The following is a 21680-nucleotide window of genomic DNA, read 5'->3' on the forward strand; positions in this document are numbered from 1 at the left end:
AGATAGACAGACAGACAGACAGACAGATAGATAGATAGATAGATAGATAGACAGACAGACAGATAGATAGATAGATAGATAGACAGACAGAGATACAGAGATAGATAGATAGATAGATAGATAGATAGATAGATAGATAGATAGATAGATAGATAGATAGATAGACGGACGGACGGACGGACGGACGGACGGACGGATGGATGGATATATATGCTCAGACAGACATACATACATACATAGATAGACAGACAGACAGACAGACAGACAGACAGACAGACAGACAGACAGACAGACAGAGATAGATAGATAGATAGATAGATAGATAGATAGATAGATAGATAGATAGATAGATAGATAGATAGATAGATAGATAGATAGATAGATAGATGGATAGATGATAGATGGATGGATGGATGGATTTGCTCAGACAGACATACATACATACATAGATAGACAGACAGACAGAGAGAGATAGACAGATAGACAGACAGACAGACAGACAGATAGAGAGATAGACAGACAGACAGACAGACAGACAGACAGACAGAGAGATAGATAGATGGATGGATAGACAGAGAGATAGACAGACAGAGAGATAGACAGACAATAGATAGATAGATAGATAGATAGATAGATAGATAGATAGATAGATAGATAGATAGATAGATAGATAGATAGATAGATAGATAGATAGATAGATAAATAGAGGATGGATGGATATGCACAGACAGAGATAGATAGATAGGCTTTCAGTTATAACAAGGGGTTTTAATGCATAGAGGCAATTTTCACTGAACATCAAGTTACTAGTGAAGCGGTTTCTATGATTGATTAATTTACCTAGTGAATCTTCGCCGTCAGCCACGGAAATCTGTGATCGACTCTTCAGGTCTGTTGATTTTCAAGATGGCGCCGCTCACATCTTCCACACGTGAATTGTTCAGTGAGGGAGTTCGGGCTGTTCTGGAAACGTGGCCGGTGCTGCAAGTTAGTAAATCCATAACGTTACATTCCGAAAAATACATTACTCGTAGAATATTGTCATATGAATAGGCAATCTTCATTTTAACAATCATAAATCTGACTGCTAACAAGTTAGCATATTAGCGCTGCAATGTGTAAACAACAAGTTAATATACAATAAACATATGTGTATGTAGCTTTTAAGTTAGGTGTTCTTGTCACGATATCGTGTCTATGCACAGGAGTTGTGATAATGCGTGCTCAGGGGTTGGTCTTCATCTCGGGAGCGGCTGCATCTGATTTATAGAAGTAATGGATGAAGGATTTAACGAGCTCGGTGTTTTCTCTCAGATCGCGGTCGATAATGGTTTCGGTGGAGCGTATAGTCAGCAGAAAGCGGAGTGGATGGTGGACGCCCTGCTCCAGTATTTCAACGACAACGGTCAGAGCTGACACATGATTCCCACTAACACTGTATAGGACCTATAGGAGGACCACACCTCCTGTTTTCAAGACCTGTCCTGGCCATGATATCCTCCTGGGACCCAGAAAAAAAGTGTTTTGAATTTAGTATTTTTTCATGTCATTGCATTGTTTAGAGCATAAGAGACAAATGGGAAAAAATTATATTTTATTCATATGTTATGTCCTCTGTAGTTGACGCCAGCACTGAGTTGCTTAAAAAATAAAATGACATGAAATTGCATGAATAGGCAAAAACAATGGCATTTATTTTTAATTCACTAATCAATTTTTAGGTTTTTAAAACACACTTTGTTTAAAGATGATTCTGAACTATGTTATGAAAGATATAATGAAATGCGTTGATATACCATTTTACTTTATGAAATATGTGGGTAAAATGACCATACTTGGATTTTCCCATTCAATACAATGTATCTATTCACTGCATCTAATTTGCATATTAACGTGTTCTTGGTGCAATGTAATGAAAAAAGAAGTGTAATAATTGGCAACATTTTCATAATAATATCTAATATTTCATAGGAATATTGATATGTAATTTCTTTCCCTATTCACTTGTGTCTCCAGAATGCCTGATAAACATGATTTAAATCTGGACTGTATGAATCAATGCCCTGTTTTGTAACAGAAAGTCATATTTTGATTAGAAACCCCATAACATTTTCCTGAGATGTTGATTTATAACAAACAATTTGAAAATTAATCAGATTTAAATTATAATTTCAAAATATGATCATATTTCCATAAGAGTGCTAAACATTAATGTCAGCCGTTTTGAAAGACCAAGAAGAAGTTGTTGTCCTGGTTAAACCTCCAAACCTTTAGTATCTGTGAAGCCCTGAATGTGCTCTTTACTGGACATCCAGACTGAGACATGTGACATGGATGATGTCAGAGAAATTACCTAAAATATAACGTCCACTACAGTGGACAAAAGTCTATTTGTGGGTCCCAGGAGGATATCACACTTTTCTATCCATATATACTTTAAATGTATTGAAATTAAAAACTTTGAGTATCATTTGAGTATCTCATTGCCGGGCCGAGTGTCCTGGTTTTCGGTCATCAAAATATGGTCTCCCTATTATAGGAGATGATCTGATATCACTAGCAATCCGTGTTTGTGCCTCATCTCACAGATGACCTTCAGCAGGAGGAAGTGGAGGATTTCACCTCAGAGCTGATGAACAATGAGTTCGACACTGTGGTGGACGATGGCAGCTTGCCTCAGGTTTGAGTAGATCAGAATCACATCAGATGGTAAGTGTGTGTGTGTGTTTCTGCGTGTTAGTGAAACTCCTGTGGTCTCTTGTTCAGGTGGCACAGACGGTGTGTGTGATGTTCCAGCAGTGTCAGCAGGGAAAACTGACGGAGGTCAGAGAGCAGATCAACCAGCTGAGTCTGAAGAAGAGCGCTGGGAGGGCGAAGGCCACGCCTGCCAAAACACCTGATGATGAGGAGGAGGAGGAAGAGGTACGGCATACTGTCCGGATTTAAATAGGCAATTGCTTAAAGGTCCCATGGCGTGGTTTTTTTTATTATTTTATAATGTTTCCTGAGGTGAACTTATATTGTTAGTATGGTTTTTACATCAAAAAATGTCATAATTTAGAAATAAAAAGCATTTTATACTGATATTATTAGCCCTCTGGCTTGAATGCTCTGTTTCAAGGGGCGTGTCTAATGTGAGACTTCAGTGGAAACGCTAGTGATGCACCGAAATTAAAATTCTGGGTCGATACCAAAACCGAAAATTTAGGATGCACTTGGCCGAAAACCAAAACTGAAGCCGAAAATGGCTTCTTTTAAAAACTTATACTTATATATATATATGTATATGTGCCGATGGACGATATCATACCGACATCACGATGGAGCGCCACCATCGTGATGCCACGCCCCCGTTGCGAGTCTGTTGTGAGTGCGACACACACAAATCCTCTTCTATAGTATTAGTTAAACTAAACATTTCGCAGGGATTCCTCTGTAAATTAAATTGAGAATGTAACTAATGCATATATGCTATTTTAAATACTGTAGTCTATGCCAGATATATATAGCCTACATTTTGAAATTATTTGAGGCTGAAACATCCATAAGCATGCGTGTTTATTTAAGCACTTCCGTCAGTGAAACATCACAGCCTATAAAACATTTAAACGATTTTCAGTAAATAATGGTCACCTCAAGAATATAAGAAAATTAATTAGTTAGAAAAATATTTGATTCATACTATTTCCCCCAAAGATGCTTCATATACCGCTATGCGCTTTGATAGGAATGCGGGACACAAGCTGGATAGACCTTCTCGAATATCTTCATCTTCATATGTTCTACTGATGTTGCAAAGCAACACTTGTTGTAAAAGGTCTGAAGAGCGAATTTTATCTTCCACAGGGTCAAGACATTTAGGCAATCTTTGATTATTCACTGCCAGAGAAAACGAAACTAAGCGCGTGTGTGTGTGTGTGTGTGTGTGTGTGTGTGTGTGAAATGCGCTATTCAAATAAACCACACTTGACGCGCCTTACCAAGTAACATTGTAACATGCTATGTAACATTTTTCCAGTAAAATATCCAAAAACCACTAGGCCAGTGTTATATATTGTGTCTAGGGGTGCTCCGATTGATCGGCAACCGATCCCGATCGGTCGATAATCGCTTTGGGATGATTGATCGGCGGTCTCCAAAAAGGCCGATCTCATGAACTGATCGCGTGAGAGCGAGGGCATGATATGCAGCGACACCGTCTCATTCTCTTTCCAGCGCGGGTAAAATAATTATAATGCTGAAGGTGAGGTACAATTCATATTTCTATATTAAATAACTTACGCAGTCATTTGAAAACGTTCTGTGGGACATAAATTCACAAACAGCGGGCGTGAATCTGCGCGTGCGCGCGCTCTCTCTCCCTTTCAAAATGGTCAAATGGCTTCACATCATCGCATGTGCACTAAAATCCAGCTGCACAGTTGACACAGGATTTGCCACTTGCACAATCAAGGCAGTGTCGCATCGTCACTAAAGTTTATCATTTGCATTTATTTTTAAGTCTTGCCAGTGTTCAAACCGCTCAGCACTCGCGCGCACGGTCTGGAGAGACACACACACACACACACACACACACACAGGCCATCTCACAAAAAGCTTGCGAGTACAAATTGCGCTGAAATAGTCAGATACACACAAATGTATGTACTAAATGACCGTCTTGACGAGTGTGCACGTAAACCCCGTCGTGACTCGCGAGTGAACGTTTGTGCAACCGTATCCGCTCTTAAAGTGACAGCTGTCGAATAAACTGCTGCTGTCTCTGAGTTTCTCTTTGTCTTGTGTTGTTTGATGAACCTTTATGACACTCACTGCTCTTGAATGACTAACTTTTGCAACCTTAAGTGTAAGGATTAATCTAATTTATTCAGGGAAGACCAATATAAATTTACATTTGATTTCTTATTAAATGTCTTTAGTATTTCTTACCTCAATACTAATGTTAGACCTACCTGAAAAGTAGTTTTTAAAAACAAAAATGCACTGCATGATCAAATATTTAGGTGAGATAATCATATACATTTATTATATACATTTATTTGGGAAAGATGGCCTACAGTAGTCTTAAGTTATCTCATTTTCTACAATAAACACTTGGAACACAAGATCTTGACTCAGTTCATTTAGAGTTAGTTTCATTTCTACAAATGGTGCAAACTCTGCAAGATTATAGATAAAAGATTCCCATTCCCCTGCCATTCTGTGATCGGTGATCGGCCCCAAAAATGCTGATCGGAGCATCTCTAATTGTGTTCAGTTGAGTACTTACAATATCCCAAATGTTTCCAACTATTTATAAATCGTGAGGAAACTGCTATTTTAACTGGGACGTGTGAGGGCGTGGCCTGTCGATGACATCATATCTGCGTTCCCCTCGGTTTCCGGTTTTATTCTGCAGAAACGCTTTCCTCTCACTGCAGTGTGAACAAGTGTCATAGCAGCCGCTGAGAGAACACACAGAGTAACGCCATCCCATCATCAACACACTCAGATGTGTGTAATATGATCAACAGAGCTGCGTTACCTCACACTCATGAGCGGAGGAGAGGAAGTGGCGACTGTGGCATAATAAAAGTCCCGCTGCTCGCGAGGCGTGTGTTGTGTTCATCTTATTAACAATCGTTCCAGCGGTTCCTCAGCTCCACAACACTCGTCCTGCTCTGCTTCACTACAGTAACGTTAATAATCACATAATACTTAATAAGCATTTGCCTATTTAAATCCTAACAGGTTTTTTTGGCCCCACAGTGTATATGTGTATCTATAGATAGACTGATAATCTGTGTGAATGTTTTTTTTAAATTAGCTCTGGTACTATTTTCACAAGTAAGGTGTACATTTTCAAAACTCTTCGTATAACAATCCAAACTGGTCACACTTTTATCACAGCTAGTCGTCCTTTTAAAACCTGATCTATCTCATGCTTTCATTCAGTAGCACATATTTTCAGTCCACATTGGTTCAGACACACAAGATTATAGTGTAACGAGCACATTTGGTTTAATCACTGAAGCACAACCGTATGATCTTCTTTCAGTTTAACACTTTAAACAATCAGTTCATTCAACAGCAAACAATCCAAGATACACGATTCAAATCTCCCTCGTTTCTCAATTACAGTAACGAGGCCACATTAGGAAATACACTACTTATGTAATTGAATCCATAATGTTTGTGATAGTGTCTGTCATCATAAGGTGTGATGAAGTATGACAGCCATGAGGAGTTGATGCCATCTGTCTCTCTTCTTCTGAAGCATCTCTGGTCAGTCTGACGTCAATGTTTCCTCTCCCTTGTACTTTATCCTGCTCTGTTCTCAAATAGCAAATCTATCCCTTACACACACACACACACACACACTGCGTGCACACACTTTGAACATAATGGTGGTTATCATCTATGATAAATCACTAATGTAAAGTAAATTAATTAGTTTTGGTAATCCATATTTCAAACAAGTTCTACAGAAACGTTGAGCCAGATTTACCTCACCTTGCTTCAGTGCAAACCCTCTTTTGGCATTAAAAAACTACAGTCAGGATTTACTAAAGACACGCAGTGTTTTTTTAATTTAGCGCTGAGAAGGCGAGGACAGGGTTATTTCTGCGGCGGATCTTATTGCATATGAATCTGTAGGAGTTTCCCTTTCAGACACAAAATGTATGGGAGGAGAGCAGTGTTTCCCCTAGAATTTTTTCCAGCAGCGGTGCTGTTACGTGCCGGAGGTTGTTACCAAGCCGCTCGTTGGGGGGTCCGGGGGCATGCACCTCCGGAATAAATAAAAAATTAAAATAAACCAAATTATTTGTTTGTAACACTTTACAATATGGTTTGATTTGTTAACATTACATTAGTTAATGTATTAGACTAATAACTAACATGAACTAACCATGATCAATACATTTGTTACTGTATTTATTAATCTTTGTTAATCTTAGTTAATAAAAATACAGCTGTTCATTGTTTGTATATGTTACTTCACAGTGCACATTAACTATGTAAACAAATAGAGCAATTTGAGCGCAAGACGCTCGTGTTGTTTTAAAGACAGTGAATGCGCGCTCGCGGGGCTCTCTCGCGCGCTCTGTCTCTCGCGCTCTGTCTCTCTCTCTCTCTCTCGCGCGCTCTGTCTCTCGCGCTCTCTCTCTCTCTCGCACTCTCGCGCTCTCTCTCATGCGCGGTAATGTGGGTTTGGAATGGAATGATTCGTAACATTTTTATAATTGTAACGAGTAACGATGCAGCACATAAAAAAAATATCGGAGTAAAAGTATTAAACTCATCGAAAATATGTACTGAAGTAAAAGTGGAAGTAGGAGAAAAAAATAATACTCTAATAAAGTACAGATACTGCCTTTTAGTACTTAAGTACAGTAGTGAAGTAGTTCTACTTCGTTACTATACATCTCTGGCAACTAGACATTCATTGCTTGAACAACATTGAAAAGAACATCCCAATCAGTTCTCTTAACTCAAATAAGCATGACAAAATTGGTGACTGCCAAGTCCAGTTTTGCTGTTACATGTAAGCCAAGAGTGAAACAGAATCGGCTTACATTAGGTTGTTACAGTATAACTTATCTGACTGACTGTCAGTTTAACAAAGTGACTGAATAAGATGTATTTCTTTAATAGCGTGACAGTTTGACAGCATGAGACGTATCATCTCTCCCCTGCCCGTTATTTTGATAAAGTATAAAATATTTATACCATTTCTAAATTATGACTTATCATAGACGCTAACCACAAAGCTAGCTAATTCCATGGCTATCAGTGGGAGACCGCTAACATCAGGGCCGGCCCTGACCAATTTGGTGCCCTAGGCAAGATTGCCTATTCCGCCTATGCCACGGGCCGGCCCTGGCTAACATTAATGCGCCTTGGAAATCACAACAAACTTATTCTGCCTAAACAAAGTAATGATTACTGTATTTATAACTAGTATATTTGTAGTAGCAGTCCCTGCATTGTAAATGGTAAGTTAGGCTCGTGAAGAGTGAATGAAAGCGCGTTGCTGACTTCGTTCAGACGCCGCATTAACATGATGGATTTATTGCATCATCAGAAGTAGATTTTCAGAAGGCAGGCAGCAAATGATGATTGAAAATGGTTTGTTTGATGGATAGAATTAAAAGAGTGCATGTAAAGGGATAAGCAAGTTGACATTGTAATTATAAGGTAGCTCATATTTATACTGTATATATTTCATATTTTGCTGTTGTTGTTATTTATCAGAAATTAACTGAATATTTTTTTCCAGTCTTGCTCAGTTATATTTATGAAGCTTACCACCTCTATTAATACTGGTAACTTTGATTTTTTTGTTCTGTTTTTGTCCAAACAACTTTGTTTCATATCTTAATTTTGTATTTTTATAAATTTTATTTATCAGAACTTTAATATATTTTTATGTTCATCTGTTCTGTTGTGACAATAAAACAAACAAGTTTATTTTTAAACTGCATTATCATGTTTTAGAGAGGCTGAGGGATCATGAAGAACTACAAATAACTAATTTATTTTTTTAATACATATCGGCTGATATATCAGATTTTTAAATCACCAAATAGTTGTATCGGTATCGGCCTTAAAAATCTTTATCGGTCGGGCTCTAGTAATCATCCACATCACCAAAGAGCGCTTGGGTTGAACTGGTTTACTTCATGCAGTTGTAATAACCTCACTGGTTGTTTGTTTCTCTCAGGCTATGGATTGTGATGGAGGTGCGGCGGGACCATCAGTCAATGGCGCAGCAGTGAAGGAGCCGCAGGTCACAGGTCATGAGGAACAGGACGATGGCTGGACGGTCGTGCGAAGAAAGAAGTAACTGGACTTAAAGTATTAGGACTGATGAATTTCTTAATTTAAAAGACATTTTAAGGGCCTCTTCTACTCCTGAAACCGATGATATGTTGCGTCTGAATGATGTTTAAACACCTGCGCAGATCCAAACGCATGGATTACCTCACTGGACCTCTTTCATAAATGGTTAGTTATGATAATAATGACTATAGTCCGGTGATTTTCACGTGCGTATGCTTTGTAACTGGACTGCTCTTGTGCATATACAATTATGTATATAAATTTCTATGGTCTAGTTATTTGCCACGACTCTGACTTGCTGTGTGTATAGCCTTATTTATTTCGAACTTGTAGGTTAATGTGATCTTTTATCGCCCCCTTCTGTCACTGCAGTATCACTGCAACCATAGCATGATTTTCCATCTATGTAGTATTAGATTTTTATATGCACATTCTGATGAGTTTGTACTCGATGGAAGATAAAACGCTTCAAAATCAGGATGATTTAAAAACGACTCATGTCCGTGTTTCTAAGTAATGCTTTATTGTTCAGTACACAGGGTTTAAGATCTCAAGTCTTTATTGATTTAGTCAAGTATTCATACAGTGTTTTCTGTATGTTCACAAACAAGCATTCCTCACACATATTCGCAGACAAATATAAAAAGGTGAGGGGCTTTTTTTTTCTTCTTTTTCTTTGCAGATGGCATGTCAAGGCACTATTTTAACATAAATATGTGACCCTTCTACACAATTAAACGACCGTACAATGAAAACTCGAGAGACGGCAGACATATCTCCATCATGTTCAGAGATCAAAGCTTCTTTAAATATAATATATATATATAAAAAACATAGGTTTGAGGTTCTAGCTAAGTCTGTGCTCAGGATACGGTATGTCCAGTTTGTTTTTACCTTAAGTGAGTTTACACTCTGAAAGGTGGATGTGTGCACCAGGCGGTCAGAACCGCACAAACGCAGTGAAAGAGTGTGTTTTATAGGGAACCGGAGAGCGTTATGAGTTGATCCAGGGGTGCTGTAGACACTCTGAAGCTGTGGCGCGGTTCTCTGGGATGAACTGGAGCATTGTGAGCAGGAAGTCGCTGAACTGGGCCGCTTGATCCAGTGGCCATTCGTACTTCTCCAATAGCACCTCAAACAGTCCCCACGGCTTCAGGTTCGCGATGTGCCGCAGCTCACCTACACACACACACACACACACACACACGCTCAGTCAAAGCATTATTTCAAGGACACACAAAAAGCAAATGTCAAGGTGGCCTGTTTTCTGTGAAAGTGCAAAAGTAGTTCAGCACTTTGAAGTAGAGCTGAAAGATTACGAATACATTGAGAATAAGTTTTTCTTCTTTTGAATAGACGTCAAACCAAACAAAATAATTCACTACATGCAGTCTATTAAAATATCTTGTTTGAAATTATTTTAAATTGGTCTTAAAGGGATAGTTCACCCAGAAATGAAAATTAGCCCATGATTTCCTCTCCCTCAAGTCATCCGAGGTGTGTATGACATCCTTCTTTCAGACGAACACAATCGGCGTACTGGAATATCGCCCAACATATTCAGCTTAGTAAGAAAGTGTACCGCCTCTCAGTTTAAAACTCTTAAAGCTACACTGTGTAACTTTTTTCGTTTATTCTTAGCTAAAATCACTTAGTTCTTTCAAAAATATATGTGCTCATTAATGTATATTTACTTCTTTCAAGTAATAAAGTATTCTCGTAAGTTTATAATATGCCATTGAAAATACATACGGGTGAGGGGTTCGAATGCAGGTCGCCATGTTGCCCCTCCATCTTGAAAGTACATTAGCCAAAGAGGGACATACCCGTAAATTCAAGCTTCGCCTTTCGCGTTTTAACACTCGATGGCACCGTGTCGAATGTGGACGAGGTCGAGCTGGAAGCCATATTAATCTTGGACTAAATCGGCCACCGTAGGAGTTAAAACGAAATCGGAATTGAGAGGAACAGAAACTAATATTCACTGGATGGTCATAAACTCTCCTTCACAGTTCTCTGAGCTTTAGAAAGCAAGCGGAGGCAACTTTGCTAACGGCCTGATCTTCAGTAAGGATGTTCTGAGCTAATAATATCCTGACCGTTCATCACATGTCTGTGGAAAACCCTTTCAGATGAAGCTCTGAAATTAATGAAGCTGTGATGTTCTGTGTGTGTGGCTGAACCGGAGCACCCTGATATTCTCCCGTGTGTTTAGAGTCATTTTGAAGGAAGGACATTCAGAAGATGAGTGTGTGTTACCTCTCCGGTTGAAGTATTCTCTGGAGTATCTGCCTGAGAGGGCGAAGTGTGGAGGAACGGGACCCAGCAGCTCAATGACGTGAGCTATGTGATCTGGAAAACAACACATCACAAACATCAGATAGAAACACAAACCAATGTCTAATATTGTGTGTATTTTAGGGATGCATAGCATATTAGTGGATGATATTGAATACTTATTTCCATAGGGAATATACGGATCATATTTTCACATTATATAAGGTTGACATTTATTTATATAAGGTTATTATAGTTGACTTAAAATACAACTACATCCTCCTGGGACCCAGAAAAAAAACTTTTTTTTAATTTAGTATTTTTTCATGTCATTACATTGTTTAGAGCATAAGAGACAAATGGAAAAAATGATATTTTATTCATATGTTATGTCCTCTGTAGTTGACACCAGCACTGAGTTGCTTAAAAAATAAAACGACTGCATGAATAGGCAAAAACAATGGCATTTATTTTGAATTCACTAATCAATTTTTAGGTTTCAGGAGTTTTTTTTTACCTTTGTTTAAAGATGATTCTGAACTATGTTATGAAAGATATAATGAAATGCGTTGATATAGCATTTTACTTTATGAAATATGTGGGTAAAATGACCATAGTTGGATTTTCCCATTCAATACAATGTATCTATACACTGCATCTAATTTGCATATTAATGTGTTCTTGGTGCAATGTAATGAAAAAAGAAGTGTAATAATTGACAACATTTTCATAATAATATCTAATATTTCATAGGAATATTGATATGTAATTTCTTTCCCTATTCACTTGTGTCTCCAGAATGCCTGATAAACATGATTTAAATCTGGACTGTATGAATCAATGCCCTGTTTTGTAACAGAAAGTCATATTTTGATTAGAAACCTCATAACATTTTCCTGAGATGTTCATTTATAACAAACAATTTGAAAATGAATCAGATTTAAATTATAATTTCAAAATATGATCATATTTCCATAAGAGTGCTAAACATTAATGTCAGCCGTTTTGAAAGACCAAGAAGTTGTTGTTGTCCTGGTTAAACCTCCAAACCTTTAGTATCTGTGAAGCCCTGAATGTGCTCTTTACTGGACATCCAGACTGAGACATGTGACATGTATGATGTCAGAGAAATTAATTTAAATATAATGTCCACTACAGGTTTTTTTAAACTAATAAAAATGTCAAAAAAAAACTAAAACTTTAATATAATAATAAAAATCAAATCAAATTCAAAATATTAATACAAATATAACTATCTCAATGACACTAAAATAACACTTATAAATGAATTATACATACATGTCTCTCTCTTTATATTTTTTACACATTGTGGTCTATGAATTTTTGTATTATTTTGTTTTTAAAATATGTCTCTTATGCTCATCAAGGCTGCATTTATTTGATCAAAAATACAGTAAAAACAGCAATATTGTGAAATATTATTACAATTTAAAACAGCTGTTTTCTATTTGAATATATAGTAGAGTGTAATTTATTCCTGTGATCAAAGCTGAATTTACTCCAGTCTTCAGTGTCACATGATCCTTCAGAAATCATTCGAATATGATGATTTGAGCTCAAACATTTCTGATTATTAGCAACATTGTGTCATATTTTTGTGGGCACCGTGATGCAGTTTTGGTCTGTGATGATTTGATCTTGAACGTTAGTGTATATACTCATGAACCAAAGCCAAACAGCTCTGAGATTAATGCAAGGCAAAGCAAAAAACATCTAGGCATAATTTAATACTTTTAAGAGGCAATGTACTACTCATCCCAGATACTGGTCAAAACTACTGACCTACAGTCACTGATAAGTGAAATAATACATATCATGCCAGTAACACTTCACAAATCCTGAAGAAAACACACCTGAGGAAGACCATGAGCACTGACCTTCATCTCGAGTGTAGTCTTCTCCAGAGTGAGGCTCAAACAGGTAGTCTCCAGTCGCCAACTCAAACGCCTGTGGAGACACATGATGTTACTGCTCTCTCATGATCCTCACAGCTGCTAATCCATGCTCATATGTTGGCCAGCAGCTTCTCTGAATGTCTAGTTGACTAATTAGCGAACTGTGACTCTTGAACAATGGCTCTCTCTGCCTAAAACTCAAAAAACAGATTCTGCAAAATGATATTCTCAAATAAAGCTTCACATTAGGGCTGTGCGATATTGAAGAAAAATGCAATATGCAATACCTTGTTAAATAATGCAATATTCAATACAATATTGCTTTAAGTGTGTAAAATCTATTTAAATGATATATTTTTTTACATTTTAAAACTGAGAATGATACCATTTATGTGTTTCACATTCTTTCTGGGAAAAGAAAGCATCGCTACAACTTCTGAAAGTGACCAGCAGTGTTAATGTCACAAATCTGACTGATTTTAACATCAATGTAATTAAACAAAAAATGTAATGCCAATATTTAAATACCAAAAACTCTTTGCTTGACTTGGTAATATATAGTTACAGTATATCAACCTAAAACTTAACATCAAGAATATCCAGGAAACAAAGACACCTGAACTAGGGGTGGACGATTATTTGTGTTATTTTAAAGCAGCACTAGGTAACTTTTCAACCTTTATAATATATTTTCAAACCTCTTGTGATGATACATCGACTTACAATAGGTTGAATGACACGTCTGCCATAGCCTGACGGGGTCTGTATAGTTTTTAATCGTACTTTTAAACTTCGGGTTTCGGGTAGTAACCCGAGAACAAAATGAACTACAAAATTCGTCTGCTTTACGGCATATACGTCACTTCCACCACCACCCCCACTTCCTTAAATTCAGACGTGCGAGCCAAACTATCATTTGTTTGCCAAATGTTATAGTCATGGCCGAAGCAGCACAGAAAAATAAGAAAGCAAAGGTTTTGTCGGAGGAAAGCAAAAAGAGGAAACGAGAAAGTGATGGGATTAAAGGCAGGACGCGGATCAACATTGGGCAGCGTTTGCTCGTTGGCGTGAGCTGGAGGAGGAGGGGCTACATTCTTGCAAGTAAATACATAAGACGTACAAAATCATATTTTAGGATACCTAACATGTCTGTGATATTGGTTTATTTGTCTTGCCTCAAGCTATAATGCAAATCGATTTTTCAAATTTGCAGATTCATCTAGGGTAGCTTTATTATAATATTGACGATATATGGTTATTACCTACCACTCAAACATTGAACTGAAGCATCATATAGATTCTGTAAAACGGTAACCAATAGACTAGGCTACTATAATGACACTGGCTTGTAAACGTGAGCATCGCGATCATTTGGCGTTTGAAAAAAAATAAAACCCATGAAATGATATTCATATGACATGCTGAAACATATGCCACTGTACCTGGGATGAAGACATTTCGCACGCGACGCAAGCAGAACACCTGCATGTGAACTCCTGCTGTGTTCAGGGCTATCATAGCTGTCATGTCAACAAATGCTCGTGCGATGCATCCACTGATGTAGAACGACAGAGTTTACGACAGTAGTAGAGGACAATACTGTTTCCCAACTGTAGGGGGACCCGAGAGCAAAAACTACCTAGTGCTGCTTTAATCTTTGTTATTAAAAATAAGAACTAAAATTGGATCCTATTGACACGCATTTCATTTCTTTCCCCAACTGATATCTTTCACTTAAAGCATAACCGACTGTGTTTACATGAATACTCATCAAGACAGCCATTTTGACATAACTGTGTGTGTATTGACAGTTGGAGTGTGTAACAAGACACAAAACAGAACTGAAGGAATCACACACTTTCAGTGTGTGTGTCAGACAGCACGAAACTGCATGGAGTTGTTTTTTGCAAGTTATTGCGTTTAATAACTCTTTTTAACGTCAATTAAGTCGCATTAGTAACAGTCGTGTGCTCAGTCTATTCTCTGATATACGCGTCGACCTAAAACGTACACTTTTCACAATGTTGAAGAAGCCTATTAAAATCATTCAGATATTGCGTGCCCTTGCGATATGTACATTTGCGATATTTTGATAATTTCGATATATTGCGCAGCCCTACTTAACATAGGCTATATAAAACAGTGGCAGCTGCAGCAGAATAAAATCAGTTGTCACGTGACCCATTCGATTTTAAATGACCGCAAACAAACCAATCAGTACAGCATTAGTCTCCCGACTGATGTGGTCATCCAGGGGTATTGATTATAATCGCTGGGGTTGAAATGCTTTCAAAAGCTTTGGCTTTCTGCACAAAATTAAGCTCTGGTGTAGGTCTACCTTTGCAGATTAACTCAAAATGTTCATTAAAAGTTGATCTTTAAAACAGCGTGGATAATAAATTAGCAACAATGTGAGCGTTTTTTTGGTTAACATTAATTTGTGTGCAGCCTACATTACAATTCCTGTCCTGGTTGAAGTGCAGCATTAATGCAATTGGTCAAATCGGTGTTGTTTTGAGCAAATTAATTGCATTCCCGCTGAAAAACAAGTGTTCTAGCGCAAAAATGTTGCCTATAAATAGTATTGTGTGCCTTCTTATCAAACCCGCCACATAGGCCTGTCGCAATAGTCAATATATCGATATATCGCACAATATATGTCAGGGCTCCAGAGTGCGACTAAATGGTCGCATTTTGCGACTAAAATTTGAGAGTGTGCGACTGAATTTTACATCCACATGTGCGACCAGTAAATTTGCCTGCTGTCGGTACTGGAGAAATTAAGAAAATACACTTACTAATTATAATTGATAGACGTTATGTCTGGCAAATTCTATCTTTGCCAGCCTTTTCTATATGAGATAATATTAAACCATTTGTCCGTGATGCATTTTTGCCATTCGCAATCCAGAAGAGAGAGAAAGCGAGCGAGCTACAGCGAACACAACACCACAGTCAGCTTAATGAGTGAGGATGGCCAAGAGAACTACACAACAGTTTAGTCTTCTTAAACTTTAGGGATGTGCTGTGATATTAATCTAATTTTATTTTCGATTTTGGCTTTCAAGAATTATAAAAAGATGGTATGAGGTAAAACTATTCCTATAGCCGTGTTCAGTCGAGCTCATCTTCCCTTCACAGCCGCTGTCATTTCTCCCTAAACCTAAACTAAACGTCAGATTCAGTGATTGTTGTAAACTGCAGTCTCTACTGTTGCTAAACGGCGGGATGTGTTTGATAATAAAGAGCTATTAAATGCACAATAATCCGCGCAAGAGACGCTGTTTCCAACTTCAAGGCGGCTTATGTGTGTGTGCTGCGAAATTGACCGATTTGCACATTATATTGTAGGCTTCGTGTGCGCGTCTAAACCATCAAATAAACAACAAATAGCCGGTGTCAAAATGACCGGATTGGAGAGTAGTTTTTTTAACAGTTTATATCTTAAATGGGCGTAAATAGTTTGGAGAAATAAGAGAATATGATATTTGGCTATTAGTTCTACATTGATCGGTCTTAAAGGGGCAGCGTCTAATAAACCTGCTGACGATTGAGCCATTGATTCGAATCGAACAAAAGGCAAATAGAAAATATTCACATCTCTTGAATTAATAACTTTAGCTTTTATAAGCATTAATCTATCAATTTATACAGTGAAAACTATGCAGTGTTATTTTACATTTCATTGCTTTATTAGATTTCTTTGTAGGTTTGTTCTTTCTAAGTAATATTAATGTTAGCAGACCTTCCGAATGCCTGCACACTGGTCCATTTACAAATAGATGTTATATATTTTTGTTCAAACTTTGCGGTTTCTTTTGCTATAGATATTTTACTTTTCAGATTATAAAGCCATGTTAATTATGTTCTTAATTATGTTTTTTTTTTTAATAAAAAAAATATATAAAGTATAATAAAAAGAACCGGTAAGAATACTGTTAAAGTACCGGATCGATAAGCAGTATCGGTAAGAGTAGTAATACCATTAAAACCTTAACGATACCGATCCCTATTAGTTAAACAGTGGAAATTAGTAGATTTGGTTAGCATGTTGATTTACGGTGTGCGCCCCTAAAATTTCCAGTTGTGCCCCTAAAATGTTCAGTTGGGGGCCATTGAGCTCCTAGTGAAAAAAGTTAGTCTGGAGCCCTGTATGTACATGACCTCAATAATTTTTTGTGATGCAATATATCGGCCATTATGTTTACAAGATAATGAACGTCACCAACATTTTCCTCGATTGTGCCGTCATCTTGTATGTTTTCCGTGACGAATGCGAAAGTGTTTCTCGGGCAGTCCCTTCACACACAGAGCGCTTATCCACAGGTTATCGACTATCATTTGAGGCGTTATAGTGTTTTCCTGACAACTACTGACAGCTTGGAAGAATAAGCCCAAATTTACTCTAAGCTGCAATCACCTGCACATATAAATGTCAAAGCAGAATGACGAGTGATAAAGCCGTTTCACAAGGGAAAATTACTATTTATTACATTTTTTTTATTTAGGATAATATATTTTTTACCCTTAATTTCCATGATCTAAAGAATTAAAAGGTTGTCATTTGAAAGTGTGTAAGTCTACTTACGTTATATTAGGATTATATATTCAGCGGCATAAAATAGTCTTAAAATGACAATAATATCATTTATCGCAATTATTTCTGGGACGATATATCGCAAAAACAAAAAGTAGTTATCGTTACAGACCTACCGCCACAGCAATGATTAACCTCTCCTGTATTTTGCTTGAGAACTAATGTGGTCAGAACCAAAGTTTACAGGACTGCATTCTCTAGGATCCTCTCAAGCGGAGCACTTCTGCATTCTGATTGGTTGCCGCCGCACCGCATCATTGCTCATTACCATAAAGTTGACCTGATTTTAACTCTCCTCAATGAACAAATCGTCCAAGACGTGCCGAAAACGAAGTGAACGCACAGTTAGAGGGACGACATGGTTGGTCAATTTTCCTGTTATTTAGAAATGTGTCTCTCATTGACTTGCTATTGCTTGTCCCTCTGGGATTTCACAGCTGGACCACCAATCACAGAGCTGGAAGCGTTAGGCGGAAAAATCCTAATATGGAGAAAACAGGCGTCTTTCATCCTTCACACTCCAAAACAAACTGAATAGGCCGATTTAAAGGGTTTATTTCCTCAAAATTATGAAATGTTCATTGTCAAATGATGAATTCTTAAAATAACATTAGAACGGAGTACTTTTTAAACTATTATTTAAAAGTTTTGAAGTATATTTTGTTCAATAGTTTAGGCCAGTGGTCACCAACCTTTTCAAGCCAAAGATCCCTGATCTACTTATAGATTTTTCATGGCCGATTCAGAGGTTTTTTTATTTATTTTGAGAACATCTGTCTTGTTTTTTTTATTTTTCTTTGCTTAAGCAAATTATTTTGTTGTTTATTTGCTCTATAACAGCCCAAACTAGCCTTAAAAAAATGTGCCATTTGAAATGTGAGGCAACCACTGCATTTTAATCACTACCCAAACAAAGGTACACACATGTAGCATGAGCAGTGTTTTTTTATTTAAATTAGATTGCATAATTTCAAGACTTTATTCATCTTTAGCTTTGTGAAATTGATACACAAGACACACCTGCACAAAACAAAAACATGATGGACTGAATTAAAATGCTAATTCACTTTTTGACAGTAGATGTTGCTTATGGAAAAGAAGCGTTTCTTTGGGTACCGCTGTAAAATGTCATCAAAACTATTCTGGAGACAGTTTCGTTCAGAGATAGATTCATTTAACCCCCCTCCCCTCCCCAATTCAATATTTATATTTTTCTTCCTATATTTCAAGCATCCCGAACAGTTATCTTGCTGGGACTATTTATACCTGGTCCACTTCATGTTTTTACAGATCAGATATCTGATTTATCAGAACGATTCCACACATTTACACATAAATGTGTTGTCTTCAATTCCCACGTTATATGCATTTTTAATGGAGTTCACGTCACCGAAATCAACAAATATGAGCTGCTTTGTATTGATCAACAGCTAATTTCAAATCAAGGACTGCAATAGGAGAGAGAGTGGCATAAGCACTGATCATTTAGTTACTTTACTTTTAATGATAATGATTGTGTATTGAGCGTCTGCAACTTTTACTTTCCTTTGCGGCAGTTTGCTGAAGAGATATTCAGCTGCAGTAGCGCTGTCATAACTATAGCATCGGTCGATTTGTGCTGTGTGAATTGAGGTTGCAGAGAATACAGTTTGGGAGCGATTTCGTGCCTTGATAATGTGTTTGTACGGCTTTACACAGAGAGGCCGGATAGCTGGCCTGAATGGTTGTAACGTTAGTCAAGTGAAAGCAAAACTCACGTATCTGATATTTCACAGGGGTTTATTATCAGCCTCGTCGATCCCACGCGCACATGGGGCAGTTTGCAAAACACTTCACTAACAACTGTGTTACTGAACAGAAAATAAACAGTGAGAGCAACAGAAATATTACACGCATACATGCGACGTTCACAGCACGGACTGCCTTCTGCATTAAAGGAGCGGTACATAATTCTACTTGTTACATGTTGTTAATTATTTTTGGGTTATTTATCGGGAGCTACCGGGACAGAGATAAAGATCGACCAGTCGATCGCGATCGACGGGTTGGCGACCACTGGTTTAGGCCCTCTCTGACGCTTGTATAATTAGACTGGCGTTGTAACTTCTCTAAAAGCTTACCATGAGTTTCAATTCACACCATTTCAAAAATACCATTGTTAAAGGAACACGCAGATGCTAACGGTCTAATCAGATTCAATGATCTATGCTAAAAGTGCTACTGCCAAACTCAACTGTTTAACTCTAGGGGAGTCGGAAAATGAAACTATTTTCAAAAATAGTGGCGTGTTCCTTTAAAATGTAATCAACTAGTCAAACATCCCATTTTTCTGAGTGACTTTATAGAAAAGTAGATGTTGGATCAATGCTGATTAGCGTCAGTGTTATTTAAGTATCATTGATATACTATTTTTTATATCTGTTTTAATTTTAGTTAAAGTTTTAATATTGTTTTATGTTTTTGTTATTATTAGTGTTTTAATATGTCTGTATTGTTTTAGTTTTAGTTGTTTTAGTAGTTAAAATAAATGACAATGAGATTTATTTTTATATTTTATTTTTAGGTTGAAGTGTTATTTTTATTATCACTATGATTGAATGAATGCAGAAAGTATTTCAAAGAGTAAAATTACACATACCAGCATAAAAACAGATACAAATATATAAATCACGATCAGGGGTGCAATTCAAAACATATACAGTATATAAATAAATAGCTAATAATCTAAAATCTTTTCATTATACTGTCTAACACCAAGAGGAATGGTAGAACTGAAATGTCATTTTGTCCTCGCTTTAATTGAGGTCAGATTATTTTGCTGGGACGCTTAATATTCAGCAATATTACTGATATGACTGCACTGACACTATTGGATGAGAACTCAACTTAGCTGAATAATGACATCACATACATACAATATATACATATATTTTTTTTTTTAGGAACACTTAATACTAATGCGATTAATCTCTAATAAAGGTTGGTTTAAAGCACTTAATGAATTACATTTTCCCATTTTCTATGACTTAATCTAAAGTGAAAACTATTTACAGTTAATAAATTAAAGGTGCACTATGTAACTTTTCCGTCCACTAGAGGTCGCCTGTTCAAAACAAAGGCGTAGTTTGATGACGGCATGTTTGAGCGCAGAATCTTGGGTCATGTGGTCTTCAGCTCACAGCCGGTGGGAAAGAATCGGGACAGGACTCGGGCAGAAATCATGTTGATGGATGTGATTATTAACGTTACTGTAGTGAAGCAGAGCAGGACGAGTGTTGTGGAGCTGAGGAACCGCTGGAGCGATTGTTAATAAGATGAACGCAACACACGCCTCGCGAGCAGCGGGACTTTTATTATGCCAGTCGCCACTTCCTCTCCTCCGCTCATGAGTGTGAGGTAACGCAGCTCTGCTGATCATATTAGACACATTTGAGTGTGTTGATGATGGGATGGCGTTACTCTGTGTGTTCTCTCAGCGGCTGCTATGACACTTGTTCACACTGCAGTGAGAGGAAAGCGTTTCTGCAGAATAAAACCAGAAACCGAGGGGAACGCAGATATGATGTCATCGACAGGCCACGCCCTCACACGTCCCGGTTAAAATAGTAATTTCTCACGATTTACAAATAGTTGGAAACATTTGGGATATTGTAAGTACTCAACTGAACACAATTTATAACACTGGCCTAGTGATTTTGGGGTATTTTACTGCAAAAATGTTACATAGTGCAGCTTTAACAAAGCATAAAAAACATGCTCTAACTTCACAAGTGAGCTAATTAAACAATAATAATTGTGTTAATTAAAGTGACAATGATTGTAGACCTCACTATTTGTATATAGCATATATTAACAATGTACAGGCTACAATATGATTGAAACTAATAGTTTGTAAAATGATTAGTAAGTACTTTATCACTGTATACTTATAAAGCAATGATCTTGTGATGGGAAAATGATCTTTCATTTCTTTTGTTAATTTGACGGTGAATTGCTTCAGTTAATGTTTATTTTATTTCAAGCAATGGAAATGTTTATTTGATGGTTTTAGTTTACAATAATAGCCC

General features: G+C 37.2%; 2 protein-coding genes across 2 annotated transcripts in view; one reads left to right on the plus strand and one right to left on the minus strand.

The window, feature by feature from the left end:
• The first annotated feature begins 893 nt into the window (after positions 1 to 893).
• Positions 894 to 9582, plus strand: tsr2 (TSR2 ribosome maturation factor). The gene is made up of 5 exons (XM_079826967.1): positions 894 to 987; positions 1315 to 1405; positions 2589 to 2680; positions 2767 to 2922; positions 8705 to 9582. Exons 1-5 carry the CDS (start codon positions 907 to 909, stop codon positions 8825 to 8827), a joined length of 543 nt encoding a protein of 180 aa, XP_079683093.1. The 5' UTR covers positions 894 to 906; the 3' UTR covers positions 8828 to 9582.
• Positions 9502 to 21680, minus strand: part of srpk3 (SRSF protein kinase 3) — a 57847-nt gene continuing 45668 nt past the window's right edge. Inside the window, exons 14-16 of the mRNA XM_079826966.1 lie at positions 12999 to 13068; positions 11083 to 11175; positions 9502 to 10002 (exon numbers count right to left, since the gene is read on the minus strand). Coding sequence (XP_079683092.1) covers positions 9818 to 10002; positions 11083 to 11175; positions 12999 to 13068 — 348 coding nt within the window. The 3' untranslated portion in view covers positions 9502 to 9817. The remainder of the gene's footprint in view (positions 10003 to 11082; positions 11176 to 12998; positions 13069 to 21680) is intronic.

The sequence above is a fragment of the Gobio gobio genome, assembly GCF_949357685.1.
Source record: "Gobio gobio genome assembly, chromosome: 10".
Taxonomy (NCBI): Eukaryota; Metazoa; Chordata; class Actinopteri; order Cypriniformes; family Gobionidae; genus Gobio; species Gobio gobio.